Here is a 26,853-nt window from a genome sequence, read left to right as displayed (position 1 = left end):
TAAAAGTCCATAATATATCTTTGGCATGTCATCATGTAAAAGACCAGTACTACTGAAGAGAACTTTATTTATTATTATTTTTGATATGAGTGTCTCCAATTAGTTATTTAAAAGTAAATATGCAACCATTTTACTAGTAAAGAAATACAAATTCTTCATTTTTCATTGCCCTTTAGTTAACTTTTGACCTACACACTACAGAATTCCCAAAGGCAAAGGATATATAAGGTCACAAAGAAAACTCCTAATCAAAAGAACAATGGTTGTTATCCAGTTATTTTTATCACCTTAAAATATTAGTATTTCAGTCTCTAATCAACTAACAAACATCAAGCTATTAATGTATATATGGCACTAATCTGCCATCTGTATAAAATAATGATCATTGATATTCAAAAGCATAACCCTGAGGTACTGCCAGATCCTAAAAATTAAAATATATTGAGTATAGTTTTATTTTTATTGTATTTGTCTTTCAAATACTGACAGTCCACAATAATAGTACTATATGAACACCTTTAGTCCTTACCATGTCAGACAACAGGTTTTACTATCATGGAAACCAATAAAAACATTAGTTCTCCCTGTTTCTCCACTAGATAGATCAAATCTGTACTCAACCAGAACACTTAAGTACAGACTAGACAAAGCAACTGGATCCAAATATTTTATTCTTTGGTGTCGAATGTCCTGGATTATTTGGTGCCTTTTATTAGGAAAATATATAACCTCCAACTTGGGCTGAAAGAGTACTTCTCGAGCTAATTCTTTCATTTTACAAACTATACACAGTATAGAAGAAACCACAAAGAAAAACGGAAATCAATCACACTATCAAATTTATTTCTTGGTGAAAAACAAATACTAGTCAAGTACTTTACAGACAGCTTTAGTGTCTCTTGCAACTCGACAATTCATTAAACTGCACTACAATCAAGAATCATTGCACTAACTTGTCCATCCTTCTTTTCTTTCATGTTAAATAATCTTTTATACAAAACCCTCAATATTTCTCTCAGATTATTCCTCAAAGAGTAATTTTTTTTTTTTGTAGAAGTGTATCTAGGGGCTATTTCAACCTGTACCTAAAACATTCCCTTCTAAAAATTCTCAAATGGTTGTCATCCAGTGTCCCTTTGAAAACTAAATATAGAATCTGTTATTTCCATAGAAAGCCATTTTCCTTTTGAGCAGCTCGAATAATCAATTCTTACACAATACTTTTTTTTTCCCTACTCTTCCACAATTCTCATCAAATGTCTGCTCATCCAGACACAGGAGAAAATAGGGTGGTGAAGGATATAGATATCTATAGATACAACTATCTATAGATAAAAATTATTCTCTCTGCTGGTTACTTCAGCTAATCCTCATTTAATGGAGGCAAGAAAAATGTCTGTGGTATTTTTTATTTTTTTAAAGATAAAGAACAATGAGTTGAAATATTTCATTCTCTTTTTTCTACTTTGGATCCCTTACCTTCATTTTTGGTTGGAAGACAAGATCCTGTTTTATTCCTTAGTGTCACTGTTGAATCAGGAGTAAGCTCTGAATCCTTATCAGTGGATAACTGAAAATTCATAAAGTAAATATTTTCAAGTATCTACATGAAATGATTGAAAAGTTTCAAAATGCCAACCAAAGTGATTAATTTTAGTAATACCTTTTATCATTTTTTTAGTTCAAAAAAATCTTAATTCAACTTAGTATCAACAGATCTACTACTGAGCACTTTCATGTGTACACACACACACATACAAACATACACATTTGTAAAGTGTCAGTTAAGACAAACCTGTGTATAGTAATTGTATCTACAGAAAGGCTAATATTGGATTAATCAATTGAGACTAAAATATATTAGTGTTAGGAAAAGATAGAAATTTGATGTATATATGGTGCCTCATTACCACAAGTTCTAAGGTGGTTTTTTTTTTTTAGTATTAATATAACTTTACTCACCCAAAATAATTACATTAACTTGAACATTTTTGTCAATATAACATTAAATCGTTATAATCCTAAATAGTATGCTTCTAAACCATCACTTATAATGTTCCAGGATTAAAAAGATCTTTTGGACATGGTTAAAAATTATCATTAAACACCAAACTATAAAAAATATCAAATTATGTAGGATGAATTGTTTTCCTTGTCTTTAATTACTGCATACTATTTAAGAAGGGGTAAAATAGCTTTCTTTTTCCCTGCTCGACAATCTCTGTTCAAATAGCCACTCCAGACCATTTTATTATCCATTTGATTAAGAGTTCCTCTGCTTGACAAAGCTGAATCTCCAAGAAAAGGACAGGTTCTGTTGTTGGGGACCACGTAGGGTCGTATGAGAATATATATTTTTGTAATAAATTTCAGAACACAAAAGCAATTAACTTGCAATATTATGACCAGAAAGAATCTAATTAATTTTTAATAACAGGGTTTTTTTTTAAATATGTAAAAACTAAAAATCTGAAATACCTTTATATTTTTTAACTCATATGAATCATTTTCACTTGTTTCCAGTTTTGGCACATTGAGATCTTGATACTCTGATCCAGGGCTTTGTCTGTGGATTAAAGAAAACATTAAAGAAAATTCATTAAAGAAAACAACTTTAATATTCATCTTAGAAATTCATCTCTCATTTCTATTGAACGCAAAATGTGTTACATTTAGCATATCTGTAACTATATAAAACAATAGATACCCAATAAGAGGAGCATGGTACAGATTATAGAGTAGTAATCTAGAGTCCAAAGAAATCTCAACTTTTCCATTCAGATATATATCTTGGACAAACCACTTAATAACCTCTCTGAATCTCAGTTTCCTTTTGTGAAAAATGAGATGGCTGGATTATAGTCTCCAAAATTTCTTCCAGCTCTGGACATATGATCTTAAATAATTGTTTCTTTCATTTGAAGGCATATATTTTGAGTTCCAAATTGTTTTCTTTCTTTCCTCTTAATATCACATTAGAGAAAGTTCAATGTTACACTTACACACACACACACACACACACACACACACACACACACACACACACAGAAAACCATACAATACACATTTCCATGTATCAGTTCTTTCTATGGAGAGAGCATTTTCCTTCAAAAGTCCTTCAAAGTTGATCTGAATGATCATGTTACTCAGAATACCTAAGTCATTCCTAGTCACAATTTGAACAGAATTGCTGTTACTGTATTCAGCATGCTCTTAGTCCTGCTCATTTCACTTTGCATTATTTCATGCAAATGTTTCCATATTTTTCTAAAACCAAACTGCTCATCATTTCTATAGCACTGTAGTATTCTATTATAATCATATATGACAATTTATTCAGTCATTCTCCAATTGATATATCCCTTCAATTTCCAGTTATCTACTACTACAAAGAAAACTGCTGCATATTTTAAAATATGTAGATTATTTCCCCCTTTCCCTGATCACAGGTAAGAGACAAATCAATAATGCAGGCAGACAAAAATAAAGGGTTTGGGAATTCTATATAGTGGTTCATAGTCATCTCCCAAAGTTTTTTCATTGGGTGAATTGAAATTGAAAATTTGAATTGAAATTTTGGACAAGGTTAAAAATTATCATTAAACACCAAACTATAAAAAAATATCAAATTATGTAGGATGAATTGTTTTCCTTGTCTTTAATTACTGCATACTACTAATTGAAAAATTGAAAAAAACAAAAATAAAAAACAAAAAAACCTTTGTAATGTAATCAAAATTTACAACCCAATTTTCTTCTGGCCTAATAATTTTTGCTAGTGTAATTGGGATGGCATTGAATGAGCAGATTAGTTTATGTAGAATTGTTGTTTTCATTATATTGGCTCGGCCCACTCATAGACAATTGGTATTTCTCCAATTATTTAAATGATTTTATTAATTTTTTCTTATTTTTTATTAATAAAATTATTTTAATTTAATTAATTAGTTTAATAATTATTATTGATTATATATAATAATTAATTTAAAATTACTTTATTAATAAAATAAAAATATTAATGAAAAATTTTATATTAATTTTATTAATATAAAAAGTGTTTTAAGTTCTGTTCAGATAGTTCTTGGGTTTCTCTTAGAGGTAATCTCCTAGGTACTATATATTGTCTTAAATAACTGGTAAGTAAATATGAACTAATAGCCTATTTCTATTACCCCTCCAACCTGAGGATCTGATTACAATAGCCAGGCAAGGTGTAATAGGTATTTTCTTAGGAAAGATTCTTCTAGACTAATTTTCAAACCAAAACTTTTATTTCAATTTGTCATCACACCTCTCACTAGTAAAGCATTCAGTAAAAACTAGCACATACAATTTAACCAATTAGAACCAAAATGGTATGCTTCCCTGACCTCAAAATCATAGGGTCTAGAAGGGAATCACCTCCCATTTTGCACACTAGTACTGAAAAAGAACTTCTTTCTTTTAGGACAGTTACAAAATAAAAATTAAGTATCTACTAGATGCAAAGCTTTGTGCAAGCACAAAAGATAAAAAGTCTAATAATACCACTCTCTTCCTACACATTATTTTAGCAAGATAATAAATTACCAAAGAAAGCCATAACATATTTAATATAACAAAATATACAACCGTTAACACAGACTTAGAAATAATTCACTTTAGTTATATGAGTTCTAACAAAAACAGTTATTACTAAAACAGGTGGTGATGACAAAATTGATATTACAACTGCTACTTATATATCAATAATAATTAAAAGATGGATGTATCCTGGGCACTGCCTGTATATAGAATCATTCAAAGTTATTTAAGCTTTAAAAGCTTAAAAATGAACTTTTGGGATCCTTGTATTTATGTGAACTCCTAAGTTTCACATGAACAAAAATACTGTCTGTTCCAGACTTCCAACAATGAATCAGGAAATGATCCTAAGTTCAAAAATCTTTACAACTGGAAGGCACATTAGTGGTTAACAAAGGAGAAAACTGAGGTCTAGGGACATTAAATGAATTGTCCATTCATACAGTTAATAATTGACTTAGGGAGAATTTAATCCAGATTTTCTTGACTGTCCATCCATATGGATTTAAAAAAAAAGAAGTAGCTATTAGTCTATAAGACAATCTTTGCTTAACATCTTTCCTTAACATATTAAAAATAAAAATATATATACATATACATATGCATATGAGGACACACACACACACACACACACTACTTACCTTTTTGTAGAACTCTGTCCAGCCAGACCATCTTTCTTCACAGGTCCACCGGGGCTATTTATAAGGTTAACTGGAACCCTTCCAAATGGGCATGACTGGAGATTTTGGGAAAGAATGAAATAACTAGGTGTGAAATTAAATAAAATCTAAAGCCCAAACTCTCACAATCATCCTTACCATGCCACACAAAACATTTTAAAACTCTTACCGGTTTAGATTTATTTAACTGCTTCAAGGAATTTCTACTACTCATTTCTGTATCCTGAGGGGGTATGTTCTCCCTAAAGAAGAAAATACACCAAATTTTTAAAGAATAATTTTTATGCAGTATCATAATGGACAGACATCTTCAATAACTTAATTTTCTTACCCATATAAAAATCTGGCCACATTAGATAGCCTTCTGGAATCAGAATTAATATTTCTATTCTGTAAATTTCCAAGTGGGTTTTGGAATGATTCCTGGGTATTTAAAATGGGTATTGCTGTAAATAATATAAAGAAAAGCTTAATTTATATACGCACATGATTGGCTATATGTCACTTTTGAATATCATTTATGGTTTTATCTTTAATTCCAAATTGCCCTTCTACATATCAAAAATTTAACAAGAAAACTGCCATGTATATTAAAGTTGCTTCCATTGGTCTAAATAGTGTTGCTGTTCAGTTGTGTCCAATCTTTATGACTCCATTTTCTTGGCAAAAATATTGAAGTGATCTAGGCTTATATCCCAAAGAAATACTAAAGAAGGGAAAGGGACCTGTATGTACCAAAATGTTTGTGGCAGCCCTGTTTGTTAACAGCTAGAAACTGGAAAATGAATGGATGCCCATCAATTGGAGAATGGTTGGGTAAATTGTAGTATATGAATGTTATGGAATATTATTATTCTGTAAGAAATGACTAGCAGGATGAATACAGAGAGGCTTGGAGAGACTTACATGAACTGATGTTAAGTGAAATGAGCAGAACCAAGAGATCATTATATACCTCAACAACGAAACTGTATGAAGATGTATTCTGATGGAAGTGGATTTCTTTGACAAAGAGATCTAACTCAATTTTAATTGATCAATGATGGACAGAAGCAGCTACACCCAAAGAAAGAACACTGGGAAATGAAAGTAAACTATTTGCATTTTTGTTTTTTCTTCCTGGGTTATTTTTACCTTCTGAATCCAATTCTCTCTGTGCAACAAGAGAACTGTTCGGTTCTGCATACATATATTGTATCTAGGACATACTGCAACATATTTAACATATATAGGACTGCTTGCCATCTAGGGGAGGGGGTGGAGAGAAGGAGGGGAAAATCGGAACAGAAGTGAGTGCAAGGGATAATGTTGTAAAAAATTACCCTGGCATGGGTTCTGTCAATAAAAACTTATAAAATTAAAAAAAAAAAATACTGAAGTGATTTGTCATTTCCTCCTTCAGTTCATTTTGAATGAAAGTGAGGTAAATAGCATAAAGTGACTTTCCCAGGACACAGAACTAATGTCTGAACTCAGACGACTCTACCTGGCTTTATAATTTATATGATCCCATTCTCAGTCCCCTTAGAATCATTCAGTGATTCACTGTCCTTTCTATATTGAAGTTTGAAAGTCACTTTTTAAAGGCAGTTTCTAAGACAGTCTTATTAATATATTAACACACACACACACACACACACACACACACACACACACACTCTATACTTAAAAAAAAAAATCCCGAATCCCTTATTTACAAGTGCCAACCATAGACCAAAAAGGAAAATATGTACTGAGATTTACCTAAATAGTTGTTTTTTTCCTCCTCTGACAGTAACTGTTTTTTCTGCAGATTCAAATTCCGCATGGCATTTTCTAACATTTCTTGTGGGACTGCACCACATTCTAGAGCTTTCTGGAGAAGCTGCTTACTTTTTTTAAAGTTGCCTAATAAGCAATGAAAAACAAGAATGAGACCATAACCTTGTCCTTTGTTATAATTTTTTTTTTTTTCCTGGCAACTACAGTTCTGTCAGTCAGTTTTGGCTTATAATCAGAAAATAGGAAAATGAACAATTTGGGTGAAGTCTATCTGATTTCAGAGTGAAAGGAGAGAATAGAAGCAACCATAAGAGCCAGAAAAATTAATTAGAATAAGTTTTTATACATTTTTAATATACATTTTTAAGACTTCTACAAAAAGGTTACAATTTATAAAATATAATATGTAAACAGCATATTCTAGAAACATGTATATTATAGATTACAGTTTGATCCCTTATTTCATACAACATAAATTTTTAATTTTAACTCATCTTTTAAAAAACTGATATGGTTATAAGGTCCTTCAGGATAGAAGTCACCTGAATCATGATTCTCCCCACACCACACATATCCCACAAACACTCTCAATAAGTATGCATCGATGCACTATTAGCCACAATCATGCTATTAGATGATTTTACTTAACTATTTTCAAGAAATCTACTTTGTAATTGGATTTTTTTGGAAAGTACTATTAAATCAAAACCAAAATGTATCCACAAATATTGCTAGACATGCAACCAAAACACTTTTTGTAATTTGATTCTGTAACATTTTTTTAAAAAGATAATTTTTAGAAAATCACATATACTGCTCTTTCATATGCTTCAACAACTACTTCACAAATAGTGACACAGACCTAACAATTGTAAATACTTTGCCTTTTTTTCCTTAGTGTAGCATAGAAGAACTATTCTTTTCCTCTTTTAATTTCAGGGGTGCTATATCTGGGCTTATTAATATTGTATGATAGGCCCAATTAAGGAACTCTTCTGTAAGTGATCAACATAACCTCAGAAAGTGATTTCCATCTTTGGATATGGCTTAATCCCAAATTGCATTAGAGTAGTAATAAAGATATAGCTAATAGTTTTGTAGATAACAGGGAAAAGAAGCAAAAAATCCAAATAATCCCCTGAATAATAAGGTATAAAAAGCATTTGCAACCATCTATGCTATTGTTGCCCACCAGTCATTTGATAACCAGACTTATTTCTGTAGATAATTCAAATTTCAAAAAATGTATATGTTCTCAGATCATTACCACTACCACTCATCACAATGCCTGGCATAAAAATCACTTAATAAATGATGTTGATTAACACTAAATATTAAGTAATGGTTCATAAAATATTACAAATAACAGTGTAGATCCTTTAAACTAAGTTAGTATACATTATCAACAATAAACTAAAAGTATCAAAAATTAATTTTAAGCATTAATGTTTCAGAGATGTGGAAGATATAAAGAGTAGTGTCAGATTCAAACAGAAACAGCTATGAACCATATGTTCATAGAAAACCATAAATAATAAAAATTATAAACTCAAAAGTTCATATGGAAAATGCAAAATCATTAAAAGAAATGCAATTTAAGTTTTGTTTTTTTTTTTTAACTTTTGAACTTTAACACTAAGTATCTCCATATAGAAAGAACAGAAGACTGTATGCAAAATTGCAAAACTATCACCTTCAGCATGTTTTCTTTTAAAGTATCTAATTTTCAAAATTATCTTGTTTAATCTATATTTATTTATTTAATTTAAAATTGCTTTATGATACTTTTGTTTTTGGCCATTCTATTGTTATTTTTTATCTCCTCTTCCCAAATATTAAAAGGTTTTTTAAATCTTTGATTCTGACTTTAGCAAAGTTAAATTGAACACTTCCACACTAGAAAAAGTACATTGTACACAAAACTGCATCTAACATGTACAGCTTCCTTTTAAAATATATCTAATAAATTCAACACGTAACTTTTAAAGCTGTCACGCTTATCTACGTTCTTTCTTCTTGTATATTAAAAGCTTTAATGACAGTCTCTTTTTTTCACTTTCTGATAATTCTATTCTTATCTTCTTTCCCAATTCTACTCCTACCCACAAATTTTTAAAAATAGAAAAAATAAACCTTCATAATAAATGCACCTACTCAAACAAATCAAATCCCCAATTTTGTCCTTTCCCAAACTGTCTTATTTTGTAACTGAAGCTATCAACTATCAAGAAGGGAACAGCAAGCTTTATCATCAATTCTTCTATATAATATTTGGGAACTGCATTGATCAGTCTTTCAAAGTCATTTTTCTTTACAAAGCTGTTTCTGTATAATTGTCTGCCTGGTTTTGCTTATTTCACTTTTCAAAATTACTTCTAAAAATTAAATTTTATTTAATTAACAAGTATCTGTTTGCTCTTCTCTCCCACGCCACACTGTACAAAAATAAACAAAAACGAAATAAAAAACCTTATAACAAACACACATAGTTAAGTAAAATAATTCCCACATTAAGCAAAAATGTACATCTTATCCTATACCATGAATTCACCACCTGCCTTTCAGGAGGAAGATAAAATTCTTCAATAGTACTCTGACTGCAATCATGATAGGTCACTGCATTAACTGGAGATCTTAAGTATTTCAAAACTTTTTGTATTTAAAATGTCATTACTGCATACTAATTGTTCTTTTGGTACTACTTGCTTCTTTATCAATTCATACAAGTCTAACCCATGTTTCTCTAAAATAAAGTTTCATCATTTCTCATGGCATATTCCTCTACTATCATTTGCGCAACCATTCTCAAGTGATGTATATTCTGTTTCCAGTTTTTCCAAGAAAGTTTTATTTTTTTATACACATTTCTTTCTTTGACCTCTTTAGGGTAATGGTATAATTGGTCATTTCAAATTACTTTCCAGAATAGCTAAACCAATTCAAATAGCTAAACCAGTCCATTCATAGGCCCATTTCCCCAATATCTCCAAAAAACTTATCATTTTCCATTCTTGTCAATTTTGCTAATCTGACCAATGTGAAGTAGAATTTCAGAGTTGACTTAATTTGCATTTCTCTATTAGTAATTTGTATCTTTTTTTTTAATATGATTACTGAATTGGTCAACCTGCCATCTCGGGGAGAAGACGGGGGGGAAGGAGGGGAAAAATGGGAACAAAAGGTGTGGCAATTGTCAATGCTATAAAATTACCCATGCATATAACTTGTAAATAAAAAGCTATAATAAAAAAAATATATAATTACTGAAAGTTTGGATTTCAAGTGCCTGTTTACATCCTTTGACTATTTATTGGGTGCTTATTTCATTCTTCAATAGTACACACTAATCTTTCAGGGAGTCTCTGAAACTATCATTTCTAACATATATTAGTTTGTCTGGCTTTCCCCAAGTAATGCACACCTCCTCGTTTTCCAGTTCTTTGTTACAATAAAGAAATGTCATGGGATTTTTTTTTTTTAATCTTTTTTGGACTATAAGCCTAGCAGTGTTATTTCCGAGCCAAAGAAGCATAATTCCTTGCTGCTTTCCAAAATAGCTGGACCAATTGATAACTATAATGGTACCTGTTTTCCCACAATCCCTCCCCAAAATTAGCATTTTTGCCAATCTGATGTTTAATCTTGACATTCTCCTTATCTTTTGTTCATGAACTCTTCACTTTATACATATAATTGAAAAGTAACTTATTAGTAGTTCTATTTGTTTAGGTTGTGACCTTTTATATATTTAAATCATGCATCCATTTGAAACTTATTGTGGGATACTGTGTGAGATTCTGGTCCACACCTAATTTGTGATGGAAAAATGTGAATTAAAACTAATCTAGAATTTCACTTCCTATTCATCAAATTACCAAATTTTTAAAAAATGTAAATAGCACTGGAGGGGCTGTGGGAAGACACAGTGATATAAAACTGGCAGAATTTTGAATTGGTCCAGTTCTCCTAGGAAACTATTTGGAATCATATGCGTAAGATTACTGAATTGTCCATACCCTTTAACCTAATGAAAAACAACCTAAAGAGGTCAAAGACAGAAAAATACCATATATACCAAAATATTCACAATGCTACTTCCTGGCATAACAAAACAAAAAATTATAAAGAATGTAGCTACCTAGCAATTTAGTGAATGACTGAATAAATTATGGTACATGAATATAATAGAATATTTCTGCATTTTAAAAATGATGAAAGGCATAATTTTAGAGAAAACTTAGGTCTGTATGAATTGATAAAAGAATGAAGTAGATCCAAGAATACAATTTATACATTGTAAAGGAAAACTTTGAAAGGCTTAAAATATAAATGCAAAATACTTCAATTCTCCACATTATTCATTGCCCTTTCTAGCCTTACTCCTGTTTGCCTCTGTGCTTTGAGTTGTTTATCAATCATGACCCAGAGTGCTGTATGTCACTAGCTTCAGTCCTGCTACTATCCCATAAAAGATATTAGAGGAGTAGGAAGCCTAATTAGAGGAATTAGGAGCCCTTGATCAACAAAATATAGAACCAGAAAGTCATCAGTCAGAGACTACAGGTGATAGAACAAAGCTTAAGTCAAGACTGGGGCACTAACATTCAAACTAATAGATAAATACCAAGCATTGTGTTAAGTTCAATACTCTTTAGGTACCAGAAAACTTTTAACTATATCTATAGAGTCTGAATAGCTCAAAGAACCAAATTGGTAGGATCAGCTCCTACTTGGATTCAAAAGTTTTTTTTTTTTTTTAAGAGAACTGATTAATCATACTTTAAAACAGAAAAAAGATAGTATATGTATAGGTAATATTACATTTCTAAATTGAGAGACATGTTTTTTCTATCACAGATACTCAGTTAAGTTATTTTAATTCCCTGAAGCTTTCTTTAATGAAAAGGATTAATACTTTTTCTGGCTTGGGAAAGAAAACATCCTCATGGTTCAAATCTTCATTTTCTTTCCCAAAAGTTGAAGGACTCTTGGCCATATGACATATATCTCTGATGTTTGCTTTTAAATAGCATTTTAAATTCAAGGATTTATTATTGTGCTTTTATACATCTTGTCTCAAAAATTCACTTCATATTATATTGATTTGATACAAAGCACCGAACTATAAACAGGTAAATAAAACAATCTTTTAAAGATCAGATATAAGACATATTTGTAACATAGATAACCAGTTTTATTTTACCTTGAGATAGTTCAAACTGTGCAAAAGATACATGCACAAAAGCAAATCTCTTGCAATTAGCCTTGGCCATCTGAAAACAGTCACGTGCATCATCTGGTTCTTGAATACTGTAAGATGTCATAATGAAGACTCAGATTAGATGAGAATAAAAAGTTCTACAAAAAGTTAACTTTATAGAATCAGTAATTCATCAAAATATGAGCATCTCTAGGGTTTTTCTCTCAGGCTGTCATGTAACACTAGTATTACTGAGAATACCAATTTTCAGCATAATGTATTTTTCTGTGCAATAGAATAAAGGTAGAATACAACCCATTATGAATATACCTATGAAGTTTAACTGTACATCCAGTATTTTTAGATCTTGGACAAATCTAAATGATCTTGAACAAATAGCCATTAGTAGGCATAAGATTTTGTTATCATTTGTGTAAAAGTTTTAAGAAAAGACTGTTTACAAATAATTTCTATGGTCACATTTTTTTCAAGTCGTGTCTATGAATAGTCTATATAAATACATTAAAAAATTTAAGTAGGAAATGATTATATAGAACTGCATTGTTAACTATACCTTTCTTCTAAATAATTAGACCTAATGTATAAAGAATCGTTTAAGTTTAAAATAGTTCACAATTTTTCTGTTTAGCAACAACATACTAAAAATAGAAGGTAAGGAGAATTTTGGAAAAATATGTTTTGAACAACTTATAAAAATATTAACATTTGTAAATAGTAATTTTATACTTATTTTGATATTCTGAAATATTTATAGTATTTACAAATAAAACTATCTAAATGTATCTGGATAACACAGAATTGACTAAACTCATAAGCAATTATTGCCTACTGCATGGGAAGAATTTTATGTCAGTCGTGACATAAAGTCAGAAATGAACTCCTTATCCTTACCTGTGAATACTACAGTTAATACTTACGCTTTCAGTTCAGCAAATCTCACTTGAATTCGAGCAAAACTTTCATTTTGACCATATTTATCTGGAGGAAGCGCTTCAATAGCTTGACTATAACGGCCAATCAATTTATTTAGAAATCCATCATCTTGAGGAACACTTTTTTTTTCTATTGTTAGCAAAAAGCTTAACCAGTTTTCTGGAGTGTTTGCTGTCATCATAATTCGGTTAACAGTTCCTGAATTGTCTGAACAAAATGATTAAAATGAACTATTATGATTGAGAAATAAAGCTATATAAAATACATAAATTCTAAAAAATAATACTACATCCAATAATAATTCCAGAAACATATATAACTCCTGAAAAATTACACAACTAAATAATAACCTAACATAATAAACTAAATAATAACCTAACATAATACTTTAAGTTTGCAAAGTGTTTTTATGTTTATTAGCTCATTTAACTAAAAATGCATACAACCACAAGGTACATTATTAGCATATATAGTACTCAAAAAATTACATTACACATCATCAATTCTTTGGTCAAAATTCTATATCAACCACATGTGCTAAGTATCAGCCTTCTTTCAGTGGCACTTAAAACCATCATGTTAAGCTAAAAAGCTACCCTACCTATATAAGCAGCTGGTAGTACAGTGAATACAACACTGGACTTGAAATCATAAAGATTTGATGTGAGACCCTACCTCAGACACATTAGTTGAGACCTTATAAAAGTAATTTAATCTCTCTCATTCTGTTTTCTCACCAGCAAAATGAGGATAATAACTAAGCTTACCAAGATTAAAAATATGCAAAATATATTGTAAACCTTAGATGCCAAATAAATATTGTTATTCAGTAGTGTTTGCCTTTAAACAGGCTACTTCTATCACCCAAAATATGGATCATCAGTTTTTAAAATATATTAAAATACTTGTAGACAATAGTTGTTTCCTTGTTGAATCTCATCCAATATTTTATTATTTATGATTTCCTTTATCTAGATCTTCTTAGTACATGTATACACCATTTGTCCTACTCTATTGGCAATGCTTTTAGATAAAGGTATGAATTTCTTTAAACAGTACATTCTTGAAAAGTGTTAAGTAAAATCACTTTAAAAACACTTATTAAGCAGGCAGATTTAAAAATATCTATAGAGACTCTCACAATTCTACATTCTAATTCAAATTCTAAAGAAATACACTATTTATAAAGAAGTCTATAATAAATTTTTAGTAAATCATAATTTTCATATAATATCAAATTTATCAAGCATCAAGGATTGAATTTCTCTTGTGAATTTTCTAGATAACTTATTTTATATTTGCTGTTTTTAATGCTGACTCTTCATGAATCTGTTTAGTTTTCTTGTCAAGGTCACTAAAATAGTTTGCTATTTCCTCGCCAGGTCATTTTACAGAGAAGGAAACTGAGGCAAAGTTAATGACTTGCCTAGGATTACACAGCCAGTGTCTGGGGTCAGATTTCAATTCAGGAAGATGAATCTTGACCTCAGATCTGGCACTCTATGAATTGTATCACAAAACTTCCCCCCAAATAATTTACATAGAATTAAAAAACAAATTTTTTAAAATTAGATTTCAATTCCAGAATTTTTAAAATGACTTTTATCAGCTCACATTTTTGGTAGCTTAAAGGTATGAAAAAGGTAACAAAAGATTATCTGTCTCACTGTTCAAGAGCCTAAAGATCTGAGAATCTGAGACATGTTCATGTTGATTCAAACCCAATTCTACTGATTATTAAAGGTGCTCAATAGTAAATTGAGCTCAATTTACTACAATTTACTACTGGCTTTTTAATTAGTCTTGCTGACCTTTTTCTTTATGACTTGGTATAATTATGAATAAATAGTATTATGTTTTTTGAAATAGTGATATCCTCAGAAACAACTCAGGTATACAGGACTGCTTTCTCCTATAAGTAACTTTAAAAAGCTATTTCAATGTAGAATTTTTAGAGAATTGTGGAATTTATGTTTTTCACCATTATCTTGGAAAAGGAGATTGATATTTAATTGTTGACCTCTTTTACATAATAGTACCATTTGTAGCAGTAGAGTTCATTCAGATTCTTTGTGACCCTGAGGATATAAGTGGACAAAATCTTATAAAGTTGGTCCAAGTTCATTATTTCCATGACATACCCATATCATCCTTTGACATCTCCTTCCCCTTTTGCCTTAAATCTTTCCCAACATCAAGATCTTTTCTAACGAGTCCTAGGTTCTCTTTATGTGGCCAAAGTATTTGAGCTTCAACTTCATTATTTGTCCTTCCAACGAGTAGGCTGAATTAATTTCTTTTAAGTATTGAACTGATTTGATCTTTTTGCTGTCCAAGGGATTTGCAAAAGTCTTATTCAGCACAATTTTAAAATATCAGTTCCACAGTTCAGATTCTCCTTAAAATCCAACTTTCACAGTCAAATATTGCTATTTGAAAAAAAGCATAACTCTAAGCAAAGCTTTGTCAACAAGGTGATAGCTCTGCTTTTTAGTATGCTGTGAAAATCTGCCAAAGATTTTCTTCCAAGGAGCAAGCATCTTTTAATTTCATGGTTATACTTATCTCTGAGCCCAAGAATATAAAATCTGACACCCCTTCTATTTCTTCTCCCTCTATTTGCTAGGAAGTGATGGGACTAGTAACTATAATCTTAATTTTTTTTTTTAATTAAGCTTCAAGTCAGTCAACTTTTACACTCTTCTCTTTTACCCTCAGCAAGAGAGTTCTTCATTCTTCACTTTCTCCCAAGTAATATCTTCTGCTTATCTGAGATTATTTCTATTTCTCTCAGCCATCCTGGCTTTTGATTCATCCAGCCTGGCATTTCAAATGATGTACTATAGATATGAATTAAGTAAATATGGTGACAATATACAACCTTGTCATACCCTTTTCGAATCTTAAACTATTAAGTTGTTCCATGTTCAATTCAAACTGCCATTTCTTGACCTGCACACATACATACAGGTTCCTCAGGGAACAAGTTAAATCATCTTAAACTTCCATCTCCAAAAATTTGCCATATTTTGTTGCAATCCATATAATCAAAGGCTTTAGTATAGTCAATAAAGCAGAAATAGGTGTTTTTCTGGAACTCACTTGCTTTCTTTATAATCTAGGAAAATGTTGACAATTTTGTCTCTAGTTCCTCTGCCTCTTAGAAAACCAGCCTGTACTTTTGGTAATTCATGTTCACTTTTGCTGAAGTCTAGCTTGTAGAATTCTTAAGCATAATCTTACTGTTATATGAAATGAACACAATTGTTTGGTTAATTTGAACATTCTTTGGCATTGTCCTTTAAGACTGGGATGTAAACCAATTTTTTTCCAGTCTCTGGGTGTGTGGCTGATTCTCTTCATTACTGAACAAATGGAACTGGTTTGAATCATCACATTGTTGAAGAGAACCAGATCCACCAGAGTTGATCATCATATAGTCTTCTTGTTGCTGTGTATAATGATCTCCTGGTTCTGCTCATTTCACTTAGCATTAATTCATCTAAGTCTCTCCAGGCCTCTCTGAAATCCTCCTGTTGGTCATTTCTTACAGAACAATAATATTCCATACATTCATATACCACAATTTATTCAGCCATTCTCCAACTGATGGGCATCCATTTAATTTCCAGTTTCTAGCCACCACAAAAAGGGCTGCCACAAACATTTTTTTGCATATGTGGGTCCCTTTTCCTACTTTAAGATCTCTTTGGGATATCAGCCCAGTAGTAACACTGCTGAATCAAAGGGTATAGCATTTCTTCTTAAGATTGTGTCTGATTTTATATTTTATTTTACTCTCCTTTTTAGCTATTACTTTTCAATGCTGTCAGGTATGCTTTCAACCTTAACTTACCCTTTTTTACATCCACATATTAAACCAATCATCAAAATCTTTCAATTCTTTCTTTTATCATTGTCTCTTATACCTGATATGTCTTTAGTTGTACTACTTTTACTATATTGTAGGTCCTTAATTTTAACTCATGATTACTTAATAGCTTCCCTACTGGGTTACCTGCCTCCAGTTTCTCTACTTACCATGTATACAGGCATTAATCAGATCTTCTTGGGGAAAAAAAAATCACCTATCCAAGAATTAATAAAATTTGCTAATTTTGAGATTGGATTAGATGAGTTCTAAAATCTCTTTTAGCTCTAAATCTATGACCTTAAAATTCCTTTGATTCAGAGATTCTATGAAAGTTAGTTCATACAACTTTAGAGAAAGCCTGGGAAGTAAAATTCAGACCTTACTAGTCTTACTTTACATAACATTCCATTAAAACTGGTCATTCAATTTCTTGAACTATAAAGATAGCAAAGCAATAGTTTAAAATAAGGTATGTAAGAGTGTATAAGTAATAGCACAAGTGATAGTTGACACAAGGAAGAAACAAATGCTAGCACTATCCAAACTTTCAAGGCAATAATGCCATCTTGGAAAGATGAAATTAAGTTTGATGCTCATTGCTTAAGAATAAAGTGTGTATTCACCATAGAAATATTTTCATTTAAAAAGCCATCAAAATATTTCTGAACTTAAAGGATAAATTCTGATTACCTGGAAAATCCATTGCATGAAACAATTAATACATTTTCAGATATACAAATTAAATAAGTTGTTAATACACATAAGATTTTAAGTCATAGGAAACCTTATAGATTAGCTTATTTTATGGACAGGAAAACCAAGGCCCAGAAAGCTATAACAACCTGCTACAGATTACACAGGTAAAAAGAAGAATAATCAGGACTTGGACCTAGATACTATTTGAAGATAGCTATCATGTCTCGCCTATATCTTCTTTTCTTGAGGTTTTAAATTTTTCCACTTCTTTCAACCAATCCTTGTACTGAATAATTTTGAGGCCCTCCATACAAGTAAATTTCTTCTGGATACTCTCCAAACTTATTGTCCTTCCTAAAAGTGACATCCAGAAAGGAACATAAAATTCCAGATATTTTCTGCCCAAGGTAAAGATCAGCAGAACTATTATTACTCCCCTTGTTCTAGACTTTATATCTTATGACTCTTTCCCTATTCATTTGGAAAGCTAAATCAAAAATCGTCATGAGACCCTGCAGAAAAAGTTCTCATTTTGCCACAAAAGACATTAAATAACATGCTTATTAATGAAATTTTAAAGTGCTTACCTGAAGTATCTGCAGAAACTTTATTAAAATTCAATTCATCAGTAAGATCTTCATTCTTAATTTTATTTTTGATATCTCTAACTTTGTTCATAATGGAAGTGATTGTTGACAATTCTTTACCACTTAGATCCTCATCTTCCATTTCTAAACATAAAAGGAAAAACAGCTTAATTTAGTCCAATTATACTGCTTCTAGGATCAAAGTAGGAAGATTATCTTTTCCATGTATGATACTGGCCTTTCATTTCTTTCCAGCAACGTCAGTTTATACCTAAACACTTAAAATGAGAATAAAGCCACTGAATCTTCCCTTTCCCCAAACACACATACACTGTAGAACTGCCTGAGTCATGGAATTAAATATAAAGACGCAATGAACTAGATCCATATTCCAAACTAAATAGCTCACCAACTAGGTCTTCCTTAGTATTGATAAGTTTCTTTCTTTCTAATTGGGTTTAATTGTACATCATTGCAATAGGCAAGTTATACAATCATAATTGTTAAGTTCTCCTACTTCTTCTCCTCCCTCTGATTCTTGTCTTCCATTCTTTTTGTCTCTTAAATTCTCTCCTGATTCTATTCCTGTCCTTTCTTTTTGCCTTCTTTTCAAATGCAACAAAATACAAAATTACTAAATGCTCAGAATCTAAAGCTATTTAAAGCATTAAATGCATTGAGTTAGATTCAAAGAAACCTTGCTTCTGTAAATAATCATATTGATAATGATATGAATTTTCATGCAGAATTTTCTCAAAAAAGGACATCCCATGGAACTCGTTATACTAGCATCAATAGACTATTCATATAGATAAATTGTAAGTTTTGACTATGTAACTTCAGTAATATTAATTGGCCCACAGTATTTCTCAGTACTGATAATCACCAAGTTCTAATATGCCTTGAAGTATACATAATTCATTAATATGCATAATTTTCCCATCTGTGTACATTACACTTCTCCATGACTGTTTACTAACAATCTTTACGAACTGTTATATTTAATCTTCTGTTAATAAACTTCTCTGAACTTAATTAGGCTGACATTCTGACAACCAACACAAAGTCTGGTGTTGATCATATGCCAGCTCTACTAACTTGGTAATTCTTCTAGTGACTAAAGCTTACATTCTCTTGTTATTCAAGCATTTCAGTCATGTCTTATTCTTTGTAATCCTATTTGGGTTTTCTTGGCACAGATTTTGGTTTGCCATTTCCTTCACCAGCTCATTTTACAGATGAGAAAACTGAGATAAACAGGGATAAATGATTTATCCAGGGTCACAAAGTTAGTGCCTGTGCCTGGATTTTAACTCAGTCTTCCTGACTTCAGGCCAATATTCTTCTATCCAGTATTCCACCTCGCTGGCCATTTATTTATCTTTATATTTTTTCTAGGTATAGATTCAGAGAAAACAGAATCACTTCCTCATCCAAAGAAGGTATCCAAGTAGGGATTTCATGAAGGATCTCTCTTTATAATTTATATTTAATGGTACACAGTATCTGGTCAATCATCTGCTCCTAGGCTCTCCAATAGTGGTCATGTCTGATTCTTTAACCATCTGTATCTCAATTCCTTTATTTGTAAAACAAGGTGGGGAGAGGTAGACTGGATAGCCTTTAAGGACCCTTCTAGGACTAAATCTATGATTTCCCTATCACCCTGTGACCTAAATTCTGCCCTGCTATGATTCCAAAGCTCCAAGATCTATAGGGTCAACAGTCATTTGTCTCATTTAACTACTAATTTGGCTACAGATATTAGTTGGAGAGGATATAGGGACTTATTTCCTATAAAAACTGTAAAATACAGGGAGTGGACTATTGTACTACTATATATCTCTTGGGTCTTCTGAGGCTTATCAAGATCAATACTTCTTAACCTAGAGACCATGAAGCTGCTTTTAATATTTTCATAGTATTTTAGTTTGTAATTCTATGAATGTTATGAGTTTAAGGTTTTACTAGACTGCCAAAAGGGTCCATGAAATACAAAATGGGTTAAATAGGTTAAGAACTCATGATTTAGAGCCTATACTTTCAAATGAAATCTCAGCATCAATTACAAGGGGGAGCATCATGGTTTATGTAACCTCCAACAGCAAACATCATGCCTCAGATAGCACTGACGTTCTACATACTTAGGCTGCCACAAAAGGCCAGAGCAAGACAAAGCCAGTTGCGGAAAACGTGCTGAATCTCACTCATTAAACTTTAACACTGGAAAAGACACCTAGGCCAATTCCCTAGAGTTTATAAATGAGGAAACGGTCTGGAACGGAGGTAGGGGGCAGATAAGTGTAGCTTTCCTAACGCCACACAGCTCTTATTAAGTGACTGACAACCAGATCTCTTAGTGCTCTCATCCCTCGGCCGACGGCGGCAACAGGATAGTGTCTCCCACAATAGAAAGCCCTTTTTATTTTCCCAGGAGGGTCCCTGACCCACCTTCGGGTCCTTTCCAATACAGATTGGCTCTTCGCCCTCCTGCGCCCTGGCCCGAAATCAGGCCCACTCCACTGAGAAAGTTGCTGAGATGGGGTTGGCGGGGCCGGAGGACGCCGCGCTGTTCTCCCGTCATCCCAGCGCGGAGGCCCACGACCTTTCCACGACCTCACCAAGCAGGTCCTGGACTGGTCTAACGGGCAACAAGGACCCGGCAGCAGCCGTCTCCACCTCTCGTGCCCACTTTCCCCCACCCCCTTCACCCCATCTCACCGTCCCCGGTAGCACCCGCGAACGGCCCCCACGAGCCCGATGATGCCGAGGGGCCCCCAAGGGTCCACGAAGTAGAGTTCATGATCCGGGGAATTACAATAAGAGAGGAAAGGAGAGAAGGCCGGACACACTCTCTGCCGCGGCGTTTGAATTTCCCCGCAATAGAAATCGCGGCTTCCTATTGGTAGTTTTTGGTAAACGGAAACGCACTAGTCGGGATTGAAGCAGACGCAAGCGTAGACGCCGGTTCTGCCTCCTGACTGAGTACGCGCGCGCACACGTACACACGGACGCACACGTACGGACGGACGTCTTTAAACTGCTCTAGTTTGGTCTTTGGATATCATTTAGACTTCCTGGGACTTTGTTTCGTTGCTACAACAGTCCCTGGCAGTACCTTGCCTCGGTAGAGGATCCGAAGGCCATCCAGCTACCTGCAGGAAGCTGCGATCTGCGGTTTTGGTGACATCATCTTTTTTTTTTTTTTTTTTTTTTTTTTTTTTTTTTTTTTTTTGTAATCTTCCGATCCCCCCTCACCACGGAGTTTCTTCCTCCCCTCTCCCTCTTCTTGTTCCGCCCTTGTAGTTGTCTTCCTTGCCAAGTGAAATCCTGGCTCCCTCTCCAGTGCGGGTACCCGTTCTTAGGAAGATGTAGCGAAATGGTAGCAGAGCCTGCTCTTGCCAGCCTCAGCCCCAGCCTTTAGGTCCAGCTCTGCCTCAACTTCCTGCGACTGCATTCCCCCAGTTATCCTTAAATATTCCACAAGCCAAGACTTGTCTCTTCCCCAATATATCTTTAACATCTTTTCTCTTGTCATTCTCCCAAGAGAACCTACACACACTGACCACGTTATTCAATAATAATAACAATATCTGTATAATGCTTTCTCAGCAGACTACAAATGATATCATTATCTCTATTTTATACTACAGAAAACAGGTTGAGGTTGGGTCAAATGACTTGTTTAGGGTCGCAGCTTGTACATGGGTTGGATTCAAAATCAAATCTGGCTTCCTCTAAGTAAAAGGAACTGCAAGTTCAAATTAGTAGCTTTCAAATTCCTTTGTCGGTCCTTAGCACACTATCTGGCACATAATAAATTCCTTTTGTTGATTCTAGTGCGCTTCATTATTAGTTCTGCTGCTGAGCTAATCTGCTAATGCACATAATTTCTTTTGTTCATTCATAGCAATTTCCAATTGTAGCAGACTCTTTGAATCCCAATTTGGGGTTTTTCTGGCAAAGATACTGGAGTGATTTGCCATTTCCTTCTCCAACTCATTTTACACCTGAAGAAATGAAGACAAAATGGTTAAGTGACTTGCTCAAGCTCCCAAAGTTAATATTGAGGCCAGATTTTTGAACTCTAGATTCAACATATGTAACATATGTTAGGTTACTTGACATCGAGGAGAGTAGATGGGAGAAAAGGAAGGAAAAAAAATTGGAACACAAAGTTTTGCAAGGCTGAATGTTGAAAATAATCTATGCGTATGTTTTGAAAATAAGTTTTAATAATAAAAAAAGAAAAGAAAAGAAAATGTAGGCTGAAATCAAACTATAAAGGATTCAAGTTACATTTTATCCTAGAGCCCGAGTGTGTAACTGAGATTCCTAAGCAGACAAAAGAAAAAGTGACATTAACAAAGTATTTAGCACCTATACAACACTGTATAGAACAAGTATAGAGTTTCTTAAGCTTTTGGAGATTAATATGACTGGCCCTGGGTTAAGCATCCTATCCACTGTACCTGCTACATAATATGATTAAATAAATTTTCATGTGCCCTGCTGCTACTCTTGTTTACTTGAAACTTATTTCTCACTTCACCTCGTCTCATTTTAATTTAATTTATCCTTACCAAGTTTCAGAATTCCAGATGATCAGAAAGTAAATGAAGACAAGGTAACCCAAAAGTTTTGATAAAGTTTTAAGCTTTAATAGTGATTGAAGCTTAAAACTGCATTAAGACTTCAAACATCTATTATGCTGTAAGGAGTTTTGCTAACTTGAAAGTATTAGATAAATTCTAGATATTATAATTTCTTTCCTTCGTTTTTCCAATTCTGGGTTTTTTTGTCAATACAATTCTGTGTATGACATTTTGTTTGTAACATTAAAATATAAAAAAATTTTTTTGTTTGTTCTTTTCCCTTCCTCTATTAATTTCTCTGTCTTTTCCACAACACCCTCACCCCAATCCCCCGGGGTTTGAAGGAAAGGCCAGGGACTATTTACATTTCGTATCAGAATTACAGTTGAAGGAGTTGGAGTATCAAGATTTCAGGATTTAGAATTGGAAAAGAATTCTGAGATCATTATTAAGCTTTCATCTTACAGATGAGGACACTGAAGTCAGATTAATCTCCAAAGGCTTAAGAAACTCTATACTTGTTCTATACAGTGTTGTATAGGTGCTAAATACTTTGTTAATGTCACTTTTTCTTTTGTCTGCTTAGGAATCTCAGTTACACACTCGGGCTCTAGGATAAAATGTAGCTTGAATCCTTTATAGTTTGATTTCACCCTACCTTTTCTTTTCTTTTCTTTTTTTATTATTAAAACTTATTTTCAAAACATATGCATGAAATATGTATTGTATCTAGGATATACTGCAACATATTTAACATATATAGGACTGCTTGCCATCTTGTGGGGGGAGGAGGAGGGGGGGTGGGGGGGGTGAAGGTAGGGAAGGGAAAAAACGAAACATAAGCGAGTGCAAGGGATAATGTTGTAAAAAATTACCCTGGCATGGATTCTGTCAATACAAAGTTATTATTAAATTTAAAAAAAAAAAAAGTGATTATGACACTAAAAAAAAAAAATATGCATGGATTATTTTCAACATTCATCCTTGCAAAACTTTGTGTTCCATTTTTTTCCCTTCCCTTTCTCCCATCTACTCTCCTAGATGTCAAGTAATCTAACATATGTTAAAAACACATTTAACAAATCTTCTATATTTCCACAGCTATCATGCTGCGTAAGTAAAATCAGATCATCAAGGAAAAAATGAGAAATAAAACAAAATGCAAGCAAACAACAGCAAAAAGTGAAAATACTGTGTTATGATCCACAGTCTTCACAGCCCTCTCTCTGAGTGCAAATGGCTCTCTCTCTCTATCACTAGACCATTGGAACTGGCCTGAATCAAAAGAGCCAAGTCCATCAGTGTTGATCATTACATAATCTTGTTCTCCTGGTTCTAGTCACTTCACTTAGCATCAGTTCATGTAAGTCTCTCCAGGCCTTTCTGAAATTGTCCTATTGATTGTTTTTTATAGAACAACAATATTCCATAACATTCATATACCAGAACTTATTTAGCCATTCTACAACTGATGAGCAGCCATTCATTTTCCAGTTCCTTGCCACTACATAAAAGCTGCTACAAACATTTTTGCATATGTGGGTCTTTTCCCCTTTTCTATGATATTTTTGGGATACAGACCCAGTAAAGACATTGCTGGATCATCAGTTTGGGTATGCACAATTTGATAGCACAATTTGGATATAGTGCCAAATTGCTTTCTAGAATGGTTGATCAACAACATAGCATTTTCACTCTTTTTGTTGTTGTTTGCTTGAATTTTATTTTCTTTCTCAGTTTTTTCCATTTTGATCTGATTATTCTTGTTCAGCAAGATTATTGTGTAAATACATACATATATGTTGGATTTAACACATTTTAACATGTTTGACATATATTGGATTACTTGCAAACTAGGAGAGGGGATGGGGGGAAGGAAGAAAAATTTGGAATACAAAGTTTTGTAAGAGTCAATGTTGAAAAATTATCCATGGATATGTTTTAAAAACAAAAAATTTTTTAAAAAATTTAAAAATGATTGGATCAGTTCACAACTTCACTAATAATGTATTGATATCTAGTTTTCCCATATCTCCTCCAATATTTGCCATTATCTTTTTCTGTCATATTAGCCAATCTGAGAGATGTGTAGTGGTACCTCAGAATTGAATTAATTTGCATTTTTCTAGTCAATAGTGATTTAGAGCATTTTTTCATATAACTAAAAATGGTTTTAATTTTTTCATCTGAAAATTGACTGTTCATATTCTTTGTAAGTCAGAAATTTTCAAGCTCTCCAAATTTTCCCCTTAAGGTGAACTTAGACCAGTAAAAAATAGAGAAGACTTGTGACAAAAGAGGGGTCTTGCTGCGATAACTCAAGAAAACTTAAAGATCCCAGGATGGAGATTAGCCAGTGTGAAGTGAAAACACCTCAAGGTTAGCTAAGAAACAGCAAGTAGGAAGCCCTGGAACTAACTGGTTTGGCTGCAGCCTAAAGCTGAACCACAAGAATTTTTATCTCCAAGTCAGTGTGAGGTGTCCAAGACTGAATCCAGGAAATCTGAGGGAACCTCTGCTGATAAGGATCAGCAGGACCATGCTGCAGATACACAGCCCTGGACCAAAAGGAACCAGTACAGCTTGTAAGTGCAGAAGTGCAGCAATAGGGATATTGCTGGCTGCAGACACTTACATAGGGAGAACCACTTTTGGTTTAGGGTTTCAGGTCAGAGAGAAGAGCTGAAATGAAGCTAGAGGCACCATCCCCTCAAACCTAGAATTAGAAGTGCTAACACTTCTCATTTTAAAAAAAATGAACTCGCAAGAAAACCATAGAAACTTACTATGGGAATAGGTAAGACCCAGGGTTCACCTTCAGAAGAGGACAGTGAAGTTAAAAAAAAAAAAAAAAAGCCTTTTATACCCCAAAGAGTAATGTTAAATGGCTATATACCTGGAAAGAATTTATAGAATTTTTAAAAAGGTTAAAAATTAAATGAAAGAGATGGAGGAAAAAATTAAAATAAAAATTATCCAAGAAAAAGAAAATTATAGGGGGAGAGGGAAGTTAATCAACTAAAAAAAGAATCTAAAAGAAGAAAATAATTCTTTGAAAATTATAATTGGAAAAGGAGAAGCCAGTGAAGTTATGAGACAAAGAAAACACAAAACAAACTATAAAGGATGAAAAAAATAGAACAGAATATGAAACATAAAAATGATAGCTCTGAAGAACAGATCAAGAAGAGAAAATATAAGAATAATTGAACTGCCTGAAAGCTATGACCAAAAAAAAAACCGTGACACAATAATGCAAGAAATAATTAAAAGTATACTGGAGTGATAGAACATGAGGGAAAAATAGAAACAGAAAAAATCCACTATCACCTTTTTAAAGTTATTCTTTATGGAAAACACATATGCCAAAATTTGAAACTCCCAGATTAAAGAAAATTTTGCAAGAAACAAACAAAAATTCAATATACTGTAACTACAATTAGAATTGTATAAGATTTATCACCAGCCACAATAAAAGACCATAGATACTGGAATCATATATACCAGTAATCAAAAGAATTAGGTTTACAGCCAAAAATATCTCATCTAGCAAAATTAAGCATGAGATTGAACAAAAAAAATGGATATTCAATGAACTTACAGATTTTCAAGACTTTCAACCAAACCTGAATTTAATAGAAAATTTAACATATAAAGTTTGAAAAAGTAGAACAGAATGTGAAACATAAGAAAAATGATACATCTGAAGAACAGATCAAGAAGAGAAAGTGTCAAAGATTAATTTCAAGAAACTCAAGATGGCCAATTTTTTTTAAATATGGAAATATATACCATATGTTTAAGATTGACATTAGTAATTGGGTGGGTCAAAAGAAAGATTGGGGCAGAATTGAGTATGACTTGACTTAAAAAGCAAAATTGTCTAGGAAAAGGTAAAAATAATAATTATATCATACAAACAAGTTGCAGAGGAAGAAGCAAA

General features: G+C 32.6%; 1 protein-coding gene across 1 annotated transcript in view; it reads right to left on the bottom strand.

Annotated features, from left to right (window-relative positions):
* The window catches only part of TTK (TTK protein kinase), a 41,398-nt gene extending 22,941 nt beyond the window's left edge, over positions 1–18,457 (bottom strand). The window contains exons 1-9 of the mRNA XM_051997317.1: positions 18,316–18,457; positions 13,143–13,365; positions 12,208–12,314; positions 6,987–7,130; positions 5,575–5,689; positions 5,413–5,485; positions 5,205–5,299; positions 2,479–2,566; positions 1,480–1,570 (exon numbers count right to left, since the gene is read on the bottom strand). Of these exons, the coding sequence (XP_051853277.1) occupies positions 1,480–1,570; positions 2,479–2,566; positions 5,205–5,299; positions 5,413–5,485; positions 5,575–5,689; positions 6,987–7,130; positions 12,208–12,314; positions 13,143–13,365; positions 18,316–18,457 (1,078 nt within the window). The remainder of the gene's footprint in view (positions 1–1,479; positions 1,571–2,478; positions 2,567–5,204; positions 5,300–5,412; positions 5,486–5,574; positions 5,690–6,986; positions 7,131–12,207; positions 12,315–13,142; positions 13,366–18,315) is intronic.
* Positions 18,458–26,853: the final 8,396 nt, after the last annotated feature.

Source organism: Antechinus flavipes, chromosome 4 (assembly GCF_016432865.1).
Source record: "Antechinus flavipes isolate AdamAnt ecotype Samford, QLD, Australia chromosome 4, AdamAnt_v2, whole genome shotgun sequence".
Classification (NCBI taxonomy): domain Eukaryota; kingdom Metazoa; phylum Chordata; class Mammalia; order Dasyuromorphia; family Dasyuridae; genus Antechinus; species Antechinus flavipes.
The sequence above is the reverse complement of the archived record's forward strand: the minus strand, read 5'-3'. Positions and strand labels throughout refer to the sequence as shown.